The sequence below is a fragment of the Cavia porcellus genome, unplaced genomic scaffold (assembly GCF_034190915.1).
Source record: "Cavia porcellus strain 051 isolate PalLab524CR breed Dunkin Hartley unplaced genomic scaffold, mCavPor4.1 scaffold_3, whole genome shotgun sequence".
Classification (NCBI taxonomy): domain Eukaryota; kingdom Metazoa; phylum Chordata; class Mammalia; order Rodentia; family Caviidae; genus Cavia; species Cavia porcellus.
The window spans coordinates 92117706-92132320 of NW_026947486.1; the positions used below are offsets into that span (position 1 = coordinate 92117706).

The 14615-nt window shown below is 33.4% G+C and overlaps 1 protein-coding gene across 8 annotated transcripts in view; it reads right to left on the reverse strand.

Annotated features, from left to right (window-relative positions):
* Positions 1-14615, reverse strand: part of Smarca1 (SWI/SNF related, matrix associated, actin dependent regulator of chromatin, subfamily a, member 1) — a 77165-nt gene that overhangs the window by 30664 nt on the left and 31886 nt on the right. For 6 of the 8 annotated variants that reach the window (XM_063246392.1, XM_063246393.1, XM_063246386.1 and 3 more), the window contains 6 exons: positions 14002-14123; positions 11485-11520; positions 10416-10568; positions 8845-8977; positions 8118-8266; positions 4409-4528 (listed from right to left, as the gene is read on the reverse strand). In XM_063246392.1, the coding sequence (XP_063102462.1) occupies positions 4409-4528; positions 8118-8266; positions 8845-8977; positions 10416-10568; positions 11485-11520; positions 14002-14123 (713 nt within the window). The remainder of the gene's footprint in view (positions 1-4408; positions 4529-8117; positions 8267-8844; positions 8978-10415; positions 10569-11484; positions 11521-14001; positions 14124-14615) is intronic. The other 2 variants (XM_063246391.1, XM_023560867.2) reach the window with 1 other exon arrangement.

Consider the following 14615-nt stretch of genomic DNA (forward strand, 5'->3'; position numbering starts at 1 on the left):
ATTACCCACCACGGTACACTGAATTTTGCTTTTCATCCTAATATAAGCTCATAATAGTGAAAAAGAAATTCTATATACAACCAACATTTATTTTTCTCAACTTGCAGTGAAAATCAATTACTGATAGTTTAGATTAACTTTCTTAATGTATTTGGTCATTTAATCTATACTTATTTGAAGGTCTGCATATGCAAATATGAAATAAATGTTAAAGGCCAACTCCTGAAGTTTGAGAAACAAATCAAGCTGAATAGTGTTTTATATGGTAGTACATTAATAATAATGTATTCAAGTTAATTCATTAAGGGTTAATGTGAACCATCATGACTTAATTCAACAGGTATGTTAAGGAAATAATGCTGCAAGTTTAACAAGATAAATGAAAATCTACCTTAACATAAAATCCCTATGATTTATCAACAATATTCCCTCAGACTTTCAGTTTCTTTAAAAGAATAAGTTGAAACTAATTTAAGAACTTAACCAGGGCTGGGCAGGGTGGTACATGCTTGGAATTTCAGCACTCTGTAGGCTGAGGCAGGAAGATATCTGTGACTTCATGCCCATCTTGGACTATATAGTGAATCCAAGGCCAGCCTGGAGTACATAGCGAGATCCTGTCTTTAAAAAAAATTAAAAACCTATCCATAAAATATGAATGAACATAAAACAATATAAACTCAGAATATCAAAAAATCTGATTTTTAGACACTACTTTCAGGCACTCATTATTAAAAACACAAATTATCATTATTATTAAAATTCGTCTATAGTTTTGCATCATTATTTTGGTAGAATTAGAAGCACAAGAAAACCTATTACATTAGAAATAGACAATCATTTTACTACGATTCATTTTCCTCTAAAAAATGTAGATGGGGCTGGGGATGGAGCTCAGTGAGACAGCGCATGCAAACTATTCAGGAGGCCCTCATTGTATCCCCTGTGCCACAAAAAAGGGTGGCTAAAAGGCTTCAATGGCATTTAGATTCTATTAATATTTCCCCACTTTATAAAACACCTTTTGCACCAGTAAACCCATAGGAATAATTGTAAAATTTGTAAAATTCATATCATATAATTGATCTAATAAGCATATCAGGAAAGTAATTTCTACCCTGTGCAGACAGGTCATCACCTCATCTCAGCAGGATAGAACACAAGCAGTCTTACTTAGGATCACTACACAAACGTAAGCCAAGAAACAGAAAGAACAAAAACTACCAGAAAGACGTATCAGCAACAAAGCATTAACAGAATACTAGCTGCAATGCAAAAATGGTCCACTTCTTATTTTTCAGTAAATGCAGCACATATGAATTTTTTTTCTTCTAACAAGATGCATTTCCATTGGTTCAAAAATATGACAGCCTTATGCAGCCATCTGAGCAATAAAATAAATAATGACAGAATTGGATTATAACAAAAAAGCAAGTATCCATGAGTTCATACTTATATAAATATCTGAAAACATAAAGAAGTGAAGAGAAATACCAGCCCTTCCATACAAAAAAAAGTACCAATTTGTAAAAATTGATGGAATGAAGTAAAATACAAAATTGCCAGGAAGCAAATATCACAGTAATAACTGTGGCAGGCAAACTCCAGCGATAGGTACTGTGGTAGTGAGTAGAAGTCTGAATGCTCTCCCCCAAGGTATCAATTACAGAAGGGAAAAGGGTAACTCAACTAAATGATCAAGTTTAACATCATCAATAGGAAGACACAGAAGCATTGTATATGCTCTGATACATTATCTTGAGGACATAATATCCCTTCTGTGGTGTTCCGGCCAAAGTGCATAATCTTAATCAAATAATGAAAAAATATCATACAAACCCAAAGTGAGAGATCAACTATGATACAATGCATAAATACTTTCCAAAAGTGTCAAGGTCATGAAAGGTAAATAAAAACTAAGGAACTTTCACAGACTAGAGGAGACTAAAGACAAACAACAAGAAAAATGCAATGGGAGCTAACCAAATCAGAAGAATCAGGCCCCATACAGTGAGAGACATATTTGTAGAAGACATATCTGATTAAATGGCCACTGTCCAAAATGTACAAAGAACTCTTAAATCTCAACAATAAAACTGAACTACACAATTTTTAAAACAATTATGGCAAAAGACCTGAGCCAAAGAATACATTCAGATGGTAGTTACGTACCATATATGGAAATGTATTCAACATGTGTCATTAAGGAGATGTAAATTAAGACAACAATGATATGCCACCACACACCTATTAGAATAGTGAAAATACATTAATACTGCCAATATCAAATGCTGACAAGGATGTGAACTAATATGAACTCTCACTCACCACTGGTAGGAATACAAAACAGCTTATCTATTTTGGAAGACAGGTTGGCAGTTTCTTACAAAAGTCATCATACTTTTACCATAGAATCCAGTAAGCGTGCTCCTTGTTATTTATCCAAAGGAACTGAAAACTTATGCTCACAAAAAAATCTGTGCACACACGTTGATAGCAGCTTTATTCAGACTGCCGAGACTCAGAGTCAACCCGGTGATCTTCAGCAGGTAAATGGGGTAAATAGTAGTGGTAAAGTGAGACAATGGAATATTTCTGAGTGCCAAAAAGAAGTGAACTATAAAGCCATGATACAAAATGGAGGAAATCTAAATGCATATTATTAAGCAAAAGAAGTTAATTTGAAAAGGCCACATACAACTGTATGACATTCTGGAAAAGGCATACTACCGAGATCAGTAAAAAGATCACTGATTCCCAGGAAGGGGGGATAAGCAGGTAGAGCACACATAATGTTTAGCGCAGTAGAATATGTGTCCACACATCTCTCAAAATCCATAAAGTGTACCACAAGTCAGGACCCTAATGTAAACAATAGTCTTTCGGGGATAATGGGATTTTAACATAGACTCCTGACTGTAACATGTACAACTCTGGTGTGGGATGCTGACAGTGGGGGCAGCCACACGTGTGGGGAGGAAACGGTATATGGAAACAGAGTACGTTCCAGTTAATTTTGCTGTGAACCTAAAACTGCTCTTTAAAATAAAGTCTATTTTTTTTTAAACAATGCAAAGCTGGCCAGGTGTGGTAGCACCCACCTGTAAGCCCAGCACACTGTGAAGCTGGGGTAGGAGCACTCCAGGTTCAAACACAGCCTGAGAAACTTAACAAGACCTCATCTCAAAATAAAAAATAAGGGCCTGAAGATACAGCTCAGTGCAAAGGCCCTCGGTTCAATCTCCAGTACAGAAAACAAATGTAATATGTGATCCCAGATTGGATACAGGAAACATGGAAATAGGAAAATGTCATTAAGGAAAGAAAAATTGGTGTCCTAGATTCAATAATTAAACTAACACATCTAACACATTAGAGAAAGTTGAGAGAATAATATGTGTAAACTCTGTACCATTTTTGCAATCATTCTGTAAGTCTAAAGTCATTTCAAAGATCAAAAGCTTTAAAATTACAGCCTAAGCTCAACAAAATAGGCCATGCCTGTGATCCCAGCACTTTGAGAGAGTGAAGCAAGAGGATCACAAGACCTAGCCCAGGTTGCAACTTAGTAGTTTAACAAGACCTTGTCTCAAAATTTTAAAAAAGTCTGGGAATGTAGCTCACTGCAGAGGCCCTGGGTTCAATCCCTACCCAGTACCACAAAAAATAAAATTACAGCTTTAATTTCAGTATAAAGAAACAAAATAAACAGAATCCTCTCTTTTGCAATAGACCCTGATTATAAGGTATTATTTTCAGAAAAGACCACACATAACAAAGTCTTTTTGACGTATAATTAACTAAATGTTAATGATGATATCCCTCATTTATTTAATACTGAATGTCAAGCATTATGCTAATTATGAATATTAAATGATTTCGTCAAAATCACTCTATAACTACTACAATCTCCATTTGATAAGTGACAAACTGAGTACTCACAATCATTTAATTACAGATGGAGCTGAGATTTCAGCTTGAATGCAGAACACAAAAATCTTGTATTGCTTCTCAGTAGCAAAAGTAGTAATACAGTTTGCCTATCTAAAATCTGAAAACCCAAAACTCAAAATACTCCAAAATTCAAAATATTTAAAAACCTTTTGAAGCGTTTCAGATATCACATTTTCATACTATGGATGTTCAACCAGTAAAGTCTATGCAAATATTATAAAATAGGAAAATATTTCCAAACTCAAACATTTCAGTGATACCTATAGTAGTAGCAACAAATGATGATGACACTGAACCAAAATACATTAAAGATAGCTCTTGCTGGAGATCATTTGAACTACCTCAATTTAATTCTATAGCAGAGTATTGTACTAGGCAAGTGCCAGTGTTCTGTCATAATTCTTTTGGGGAGAAGTGCTAATTTGAGGGTGAAATGGCTAAGAGAAATAGTTACCTTCTGTTTTTCTCTATAATCTTCTCCTTCAAACTTGTACAAACTTTGTTCAATGTCCATTCTAAAATTTCTTAGAGAAGATTCTCCCATTTTCTGCATCCGTTCATTCATCTCTGCAGTCTGAAGGTGAATACATTGAAGTTAGAAAATTATCACTATATTAATTATAAAAACATGAATTCTCTAATATTTTAATTTTTTATGCTTTTTCTTGTTGTTTTGTTCTGTTTTCGTCTTCTGTTTTTTGAGACAGGGTCTCATCATGTAGTGCAAGCTGGTCTAGACTCACTATGTAGCCTTAAACTTGCAGCAATCCTCCTGCCTCAGCCTCTGAGTGCTGGGATTACAGGTGTGTGTCACCACACTCAGCCCTACCTTTTTAAAAGTCAGCTTTTGACATTAGATATCTAGGCTGTTAATTTAGAAAGTTAGAATTTAATGCTAACATTAAACTTAAATATAAATTTAACTTGTCATGGGCTGATGTGATAGCTTAATGTTCCACCACTTGCCTAGGATGTACAGGCCCTGGGTTTGATCCCCAATATCACAAAAATGAATAATAAAAATTTTTAATTTACCCCATTTCAAGTATTTTAAATACTTGAAGGGTGCTTCCTAAGTATTCTCACTTAAGACTTTCATTAAAATCTTTCATCATTGAAAATGTAAACACATTATAATTTCTATCATATAATTTTAACTTGACAAATAGCTAATGCTAAAATAAAAGCAAAGTTGAACTGAAACAATGTGTTTTGCTTATATTATTAAACATGCTGACATCAGACTAGGACTGTTCAAAATATAGGATATAACCCTCAAAATCAAAATCTTCTGAAGAACAAATTCAATAAATATATACAAGACATATCAGCGAAGATCTAGGTATGATTTGATCCCAAAAAGCTAATATGCTGGAAGGCATGATCCCCAGTATAATGATACTGAGGTGCCAGGGTCTTTTAGAGATGGTAATTCAGACTTTAAGTTGGATTTCTTGTTTTCTCAGGTATCAGTTGAGTCTCATGATAGTGTATGCTTGATTTGGGGCAACAGAATTAATTACCACAAGAATGGATTGTTAGAGAACAAGTTCAGCTTCCTCTGTCCACTTTCTTGCTTCCTCTCTCACCATGCAATTTGTATGCTATCAGCCATCACAGAAGCCAAAGCCAGCACCATGCTATTGACTTTTAAAACTGTTAGGCAAAAAATTAAAAATAAACCATTTTCTTTTAATAAAACAGCCTCAAGTATTTTGTTATAGCATCGTAAAATGTACTAAAATAGTTCACAACAGTGAACATGTTAAAAAGCATCCTGGATACGGAATCAGCACCATCCATACTTTAACTCAAGGGACACAATACAATTTCTGCACCAAATAAATTAGAAGGTGAAAAATACATAAATGAAGGAGGAATCTATAGATTTTAAGAGACAGGAACAATATATTGCTCACTGGCCAATTGCAGACCTTATAGGTACTGACTTTTTTAATAAAAAATTACTTTTTCAAAGTGTAATTAGGCCAGTCACAGCGGCGCACACCTACATTACCAGCCAGCACTCAGGAGCTTCAGCAGGAAGATCACCATGAGTTCAAGGCCAGGCTGGGTTATGTAGTGATTTCAAGGCTAGCTGAATTGCATAACAAGACCCTATCTCAAAAACACCAAAAAATAATAAAAATGAAAACACTTATGAAACAACTGGAAATCTGAATAGCAGATAATACCAAATACTAGATATTTGATGTTATTAAAGAATTATTGGGGCTTTTCAGGTGGGACAATGATAATGTTTTTAAAAGAATCCTTGTATTTTAGAATATTTGTATGTAGTAAAATACAGCAGAAATGACATATCTCAGATTTACTTCAAAATAATCCAAGAAAGAGGAAAACGAATTAAGATATAAATGGTATAGGACTGGTTGGTAATTGTTGGGAATGGGTGATGAGTACATGGAGACTATTATCTCTCTATGTATTTTTGCTTATATTTGAAATTACTCTTAACATGTAAAAAAAGGGCACACTGTGATGTTCTAAAACAACTTACAGTGCTTTCACAAGTAATGATTTAATATTTGACACAATGTTTACAAAAGATTTTCAAATAAGGTAGTATGTTGGATTAATTATAATCTGGCATAAAGAATATTATTTTAGAAATACAATTCTTTTTTCTTTTAATTAGCTTTTATTCTGAAGAGCTTCTTGGTAGATCATATATTAGGTTATAAAATAAATGTGACACAAAATAAATGCACACAAATGTAAGATCAAATACATATTTCATTAATTATATATATTTTAAACTGCCAACTATATATACATATAATTATATATATATATATATATATATATATATATATATATATATATTAAACTGCCAACAATAAAGTCAAAATCCAGCAAATGAAATACAATGAAAATTAAATATTTATTCTTTTGGCTCAATAATGAAGTTAGATCACCATTCCTTTTAGTAACAGCAACTCCCTGTGTGCAGATAATAAATACACTGCAGTAAATAATTTTGTAAAAGGAATTTATGTTAAATTTTTGGTTTGTGCATAAAGCAAAAATCTGTTAGATAATTGCACAACTTTGCTAATTTGTTCGTTAAAAAGAATGAATTCATGTAATATTTTTAATAGCTTTAGTCCAATAGGAATTAAAAAACAAGCCTAGTTTGCATACCATAAATAGCTTGACAGCTATCACTCATGCATATTAAAACTGCTAATGCTGCTCTATTCAATCCATTCTTCCCAAGTACTGGTTAGAAGAAATCACATATTGGTGAATCATTCTTATTTGTTTGCTCTTTTTTTTTTTTTTAAACTTTTTATCGGTACTAGGGATCGAGCTCACGACTGCCTGCTTGCAAGGCAGGTGCTTATGCCGCTGAGCTAAATCCCCAGCCCCTGTGAATCATTCTTAGAATGAATTCAAACTTTATCTCCATGTCCAGCAGAATAGCTTAAAGTTATTTAAAAACACCTTTACTTTTGCATTTCAAATTCAACTTGAGAGTCATATGTTGTCCTTCTTGATTTAAAACATACACCATGTACATACTATTATCAAAATCTTTACTTCATATTTTTTTAAAAATCTGTTTAAAGCGTGATCAAATATAAGTAATATAAAAATATGATCAATTTTATTTGTCAGCATTTTGTACAAAAGAAAATTATTTTTAGGTTGATGATAAGGCTATTTTACTTTTATGCTTTTGCTTATTTTTAATGAAAATTGCAAACTTTTGACTCTATAAGAATTTTCAACAGATAATGTCCTAAAATAAAATTTAGACAATGAGTTTGTGGATTTCTTTCTTACAATATATTTTCTAACTTCTAAAAGGAAATACATTGGTGAAAAACTCAAACTTAAGACCATTTGTACCAATAAAAATACAATTCTTTTACCTGTAATTTGTATATAGTATTGTCAAAAAGCACTATTTTCAATATGCATGAGGTTTGTGATCACTTCATTTTAAATTCTGATGCTTAGTCCCTCTCATCAAAATAAAAATGAAAACACAGCCTATCCCTTGAAATAAATCTACAGGTTATTAGAGCATGAGTTATTTGAACTGTAGTTTAAAACAATACAAACATAGTAAGTATGCTGAAATATTCTGATTTTAAAGCAATCCATTAGGAAAATAAAATGCTATTTTAACTAACCTTCTTTTCTCCTCTCTCCAGAATCGTTGTAATGTCTTCATCTGTCAACTCACTCTCTTTAGAAGCAAAAACATGGGTGGCTCCATGGCGTATCATTTGTAACATTTCTTCTTTTGCCAGCTTGTTAGACTGTTGGTCAATGAGTCTTCCTAATAATAAAAATTAAAATTGCATATATTCAACCAATTTTATTTCAAAGAAAGCATAACTTAATAGTTCTAATGAGATACTATCACATTAAACCATACATAAGGCAGTTTTATTAAGAAAACATCAGTGAGCTTTAAAGTTGTTTAGTGACAACCCATAAGTGTTTCTTCTACCATATTTTCTTTTACACCATGAATGTCCTTCAGTTAAAGTCCAGAAGGAAAGAAACTTCTTTTTCACATCCAAACTTTACCTTTCTGATCAAATTTATTTATATGTAATTAAGACATTCTCTAAAATATATGTTTAAAATACTGTATAGCTAATCATCTTAACTGCTAAATAGTATCAGGTACTTCAAAAGGCACACCAGAGGCATTCAAATCCAAGTTAGTTATATTCAACTACTCCATATACTAAATGCAAGGGTTTCAATTAGGAAGATTTCAAGTCACATTTTGTAACCAACTTTTTTCTCTAAGTTTGTAAATTTTGGCAAACCCTTATTACAAGTGTTCTCCTTTAAAGATATTTGTTCATTCAAAACCCACCTAATTAAGGTTATACATATAAATACCTTGTTGTATAACAATTGAATCAAGTCTCAGTTTTATCTCGGCTCTCTCTACAATCCTTTCTTCAACTGTATTGTCAGTGATGAGACGGAATACACGTACTGGCTTCTTCTGGCCAATACGATGCGCTCGATCCTAATAGAAAGAGTCCTAAAATTTAGCGTATAGCCATATATGCTGTAAAACTGTAAAAGCACAATTAGTTTATCGCACTAGACCTGCAACTTTTGAAAGGAGGATGATGAATGTTAAGCATGTCCACAGACTCCTAGGAACAAAGAAATCTGCAAATATTATACAGTACCACTACTAAGAAAGTTCCACAAGGACAAAAGGCAAAGCCCATTTAAAATGAGGACAAGAGGTAGCAAAAACTTTCTGTATTGAGTTACTAAGTAACTTTAAGCCACTAAACACAAACATCTTCCAGGCTAGCAAGGAGGTTTTTTTTTTTTTTTTTTTTTTTTTTTTTTTTTTTTGTCTTTTTCTTTTTTATCGGTACCAGGGATTGAACTCACGACTGCCTGCTTGCAAGGCAGGTGCTTATGCCGCTGAGCTAAACCCCCAGCCCCTAGCAAGGAGTTTTATAAGCAAGGAATAAAGTAGATAGCAAGGGTTGCTACGGTGGCAAAAGTCTGCTTTATCTCATCAGCAAGTAGTTCTTTTTGCAGGGATATTAATACCCTAACTACGCAGCGGTCTAGAATAATCTTATGACTTAAAATCAGCAAAAGTAACAGATGGCAACTTCAGGTAAGCTAGAAATAGTGGTTTTAAAACATGGAAACTGATACAGCAAATAGGTAAAGGGAGGAGGGTAGCCAAGGGGAAAAAAAAACACTAAAGAACCAAGGTTCAAAACAACCCTTGTACTAAATATAAAATGCTAGAACCCAATAACAAAGTTTCAATAAAGTACATTAAAAGGGACTGTTAAAATTTTAAACTCCAACCAGTAATAAGTCCTGAAAAACTAGCTGCACTCCTAATAGTTCTAAGAAAATGAAGTGCTATCATCATTAGATTTTCCAGTTCAGCACCACTATAACTTACTGCTACTTGGTTATACACAAGAGGTAGTCTGAAACCATGTTAAAGTAGTAATAATTATGATTTTAAAATATCCTAAAGGTCAACATTTTTCAATTCCCTGTTACAAAGATAAGAAATTCTAAATTATACCTCATTGGTATATGACCTTCCAGTGTTTCCAAAAAAAGATAATCAACTGTCTCAACTTTTTATTGAGATTTTGGACACAGAAATTTTGCATCTTTTTACTTCTGAAATTTCATCTCTTTACTATAAAATGTTGGTATTCTCTATACTCTTCAGGAACAGAAAAAAAACTAACACTTATATTTCATGACAAAGCTGAAGATTTGAGGTGTGTTTTTCTTTTTTCCTTTTTCAAAATTAGTTGAATGACTTGAATTTATAGGATAACCTACCCTAACTTCTATAAAAGTTCCCCAAAACTGCTACCCTTTTATTATCAATTATCTTTGTGCCATATAATAACAATAGTATTCTAAGCTATAATAAATTGCAGACTTCATTAAAGATTACTAACCATTGCTTGTAGATCAACCTGTGGATTCCAGTCTGAATCATATAGGATGACCACATCAGCACTTGCCAAGTTAATTCCAAGACCTCCAGCCCTGGTACTCAGCATAAAGATGAATTTGCTACTATTAGGAACATTAAAGGCTTCTATTGCTTCCTTTTTAGTTCATTTAGGAATAAAAATGAGGGAGAAAAGGTTACCAGAGTCTTAAAAATATATGAACATACATACAAAAAATCTTTACACATTAAATTATAATATTCTTTCTAAATATTATCATAGTCATCGATCTTCAAAAATATGTAAGAACATTCTATATATTACACTCTATGAATGGCTGCAGAAAATATACATTAAATGAAGATCCTTAAAAGACTGTATCAATGGATACAGATTAATAACAAATTTAAGCAATTAATTAACTTATATTCTTTTAAAACATTAATAGTGAAAATGTCCTAACTGATCAAGAACAAAAATGTGTCTGAAGAGTAAAATATCAGAAATCCCAACACCATTCCCATTAGATTACGAAGGACTGAGATAGTGGATACGGCTTAGGAGATCAACCAAGAGAGAACGAAGTTTAGAGATGGGAGTCACCAATAGGTAAAAGGCACAGTAAGAAGACAAGGCTTTCATCAGTATGATGACAAGCGACAAATAAGTCAATGTGAGAAAAATCAAGTAGTCAATTGCAGGAGTATTCAGTAAAGAATTTTAAAGATTATTGAGATGTTAATAACTATTATATAAAGATTTCACACAAATTAGTAAGAAAAATACTGATTCCAACAGAAAAACGATTCCCCCAAAATGAACAATCCACAGAACAAACACGAATAAATAAACAAACAAGAATAATGTTCAATCTCATTACTAATTAAAAGCAAACTAGAACAACATAATATTCATTTTTGAAAATTAGAAAAAAAAAATGATAATACTCAATGTTGACGAGGGAGCGGTGCGACCGGCACTCTCATACATTGCTGCTGGGAGTTTAAATTGGTACAAACTTTCTGGAAAGCAATTTGGCAATATGCATCAAGAGCCTTAAAAATGTTCATACCCTTTGACCCAGAAATTCCACTTCTAGAAATTTATCCTAAGGAAATAATCAGAGATGAGTACAAAAGTTTATGTGTAAGGATTTCCACTCTGCATTATTTATCATAGTGAAAAACTGGAAATAACCTAAATAATCAACAGTAAGAGGATAACTATTATATCTGTAAGATGAAATATTATCCTCAAATTACTTCTACAATTTTTTTACTGACAAAGTTCAATATTTTCAGTAAAAAGCATCAGGACACTGAATTTTATGGTAAATATGATAGCAGTTACATATATGTATTTTATACTCATGAAATGATTATCCAGAAATACTTCATTTTCCAAATTATCTTCAGCACTTCTATATCACTCATACAATCACAGGATGTAGGAAGTTATTTTTATAGGAATGGATTGGCATGGTCAAAGCTGTAGGCAGAGGTGACCCTGCTGCCACAGTCAGTAAAGCATGTCAAAGGGGTAGAATAGAAAGCAGCATAGTGTAGTGAGAGGCATCTTGTGTAGAGAAAATAGCAAAACCCAGGGTGTAAATCACGACTCTACCATTTCTTACATCTATGATTCTGGGCAGATAGTTAGCCTTTCTGAAACATAGCTTCACATGTAGAAAGTCATACCAATACTTTCCCCAGCTACTGGGAGAATTCAATTGGAAATATAGGTTACTTAGCTTATAGTAGTCGCCTGACAAATGTTAGCTCCTTTCCCTATAAACTGAGGGGGCCAATTTTATCATAGGACAACCAGAGGTGCAACTAAATGAATTTTGCTGTAATAATAAATAAAGAACAAATCTGAGAACTGATTTCTTTATTCTTTATTTAAAAATTATTTCTTTACCACTTGCACAAAATCAGAGTGAGGAATCAAATGTAGTTTTCCCCTTCTTGTTGGGAAAAGAGATGAAATGATGGTGTGGATAACATTATGGAAAAGCAGGGCATTCCCAAGAAAAAGTGGATAGCTGTGAGCTTGTTATATTTAAATTCAATACATGCACTTCAAAGTCTGAAGTGAGAGTTTCATTTGAAATTTCAGAAACCAGAATTGAGACACAAATGCGTAATGAGCAGACAGCAGTCAGAAGTAAGCTCAGCACCTTTCTGCCTTAGTATCCTCTTCATTCTAGAAAGAAAGCTCATCTTGAATGGTACCAGAGAAGCTATACTTAATTTAAATTTGGAGAAACTAGCCATTAGGAACAAATCAGCAAAAGCCTAGTAAAGCTTCAAATCACCATCTCAGAGACTTAAAAAACTATATAGCAGAAACTAATGTATGTTATGAAATGTCCCCTTATGTGTAAATGCTATCACAACCATTTCCCTACTGTGGAAAACAGAAATACCTTAATATAAAAAAGACCTGAGTCTTGCTACAACCAGACTTCAAAAAGAAAGCAAACAAGACAAGAGTGGCTGTCACATCTATCAGAAGAGAGGGATGTGGGCTGAGAATATTGCAACCTGAAAAGAGGTCCTGAAGCCAAAACAGAGCTATTTACAGTTTCATGGTATGTGCAACACACTGTACTATTTAGTCTAAAATTGTGTTCATACCTATTACATTCACTAATGTTTGCAACAACACTGTCAGAAGAAACCTAAGTGTTCATCTTTACAATACAGTTAAAAACACAGAAAATCAAGAGAATTAAATGCCTTGTGTACAATGCAAACCTGCATTGGTACTAAAATTCAGGACTTCTGAAACCAAATTCAGTGTATTAGAGTATACCATAAAGTCATGACTTTTACTAAAAGCATGAATATAGACTTAAAACAGAAGTCAAAGACAGAGCCCTGAAAATTCACAGAAAACAAGATGAATTAGCAAAGCTTTCCAAAAATGGTGCTTTAAAGGACTTAAAATGCAATAGACCCATGGCATTTATCAGGAATAATCTAAAGCCCTGTAAAAATTTCCAGATTTGAGGAACATACTGGATACTGAGTGGCTGAATGATTGATTCCTATATACCAACCTTTTAGTATCCTGAGATCCTGAGATCCAAAATTCATGGTAAGCACCACACCTATGTTGCCATATAACTTCTTACAAAAGCCCTCTAAAGCCACGGTTATTCCTTTTATAGATCACTACTACATTCCATGAGTCTTATGCATTGCTCATAAAACAGTAAAATCTCAGCCCAAATGGCAAGGATATACAAGAGGAGTCAAATCCAAAGAACACAACGACACAGAATCAGCAGCCAGTCTGTAAGCTAGGAAACATTTAGATTCAGAGATAGCAGTGGTTAGAACAGATAAGGATGGAATGATGCAGTACACTTTACGTAAGTGAGTATGTCTTCAAAGACCTTGGAAAGATTGCTTTGTAAAGAGTTAGGGGTATGGGAGCCAAAATGAAGACTGGAGAGGTGGCAGTGAGAAATTCAATGACCTTAGCTAATGAAAAGGCAAAAGTTCAAAACTATCTAATGAGAAGCAGTGCATTTTAATTGAACTCTGATTTCTAAATTCTCGTTTTATTTTCTGTTCCTCACCTCTCTTTCTTCATGTGGAGTTTGTCCATCCAGTCGACAATACTCATAACCACGCCACATACAGTAATCTTCCAAAATGTCTAGCAAGCGAGTCATCTGGCTGAAAATGAGAACCCTTGAACCTAAAACATTTCATCAAAGAAAGCAAATTATGCAACTTGTGTAAAACTGACTTGGACATTAAAAAACAAAATTAATGTACATGAATATGCAGCACATCGACACTCCACTAAACACAAACATACATACACATAACATGAAAAGATGCTACACAAAATTATGCATTTTCTGAATTATGCAATTTTAAAGTCTTTGAAAATGCTCCACATGTTCTGAAATGACTTAAGCGTCTGCCTTTACTTTGTCCTAAGGATAACTGATGGGATCATGTACTCTCTCAACTGGACTACTGCAAAAGTTTCCCAACTGATCTCCTGGCTACAGTGTCTCATCTTCAGCAGAACCCCTATACTATTACCAGGTTGGCTTCCTAACATAACAGCCCTGATTAAGTCACTCTCCACAACCAAATCTTTTGACTTTTTCTCGCCCTTCAAAATAAAAGTCTAAAATTCCTAAAAGCATGGTTTAAAAGACTCTCCACAATTAGGCCT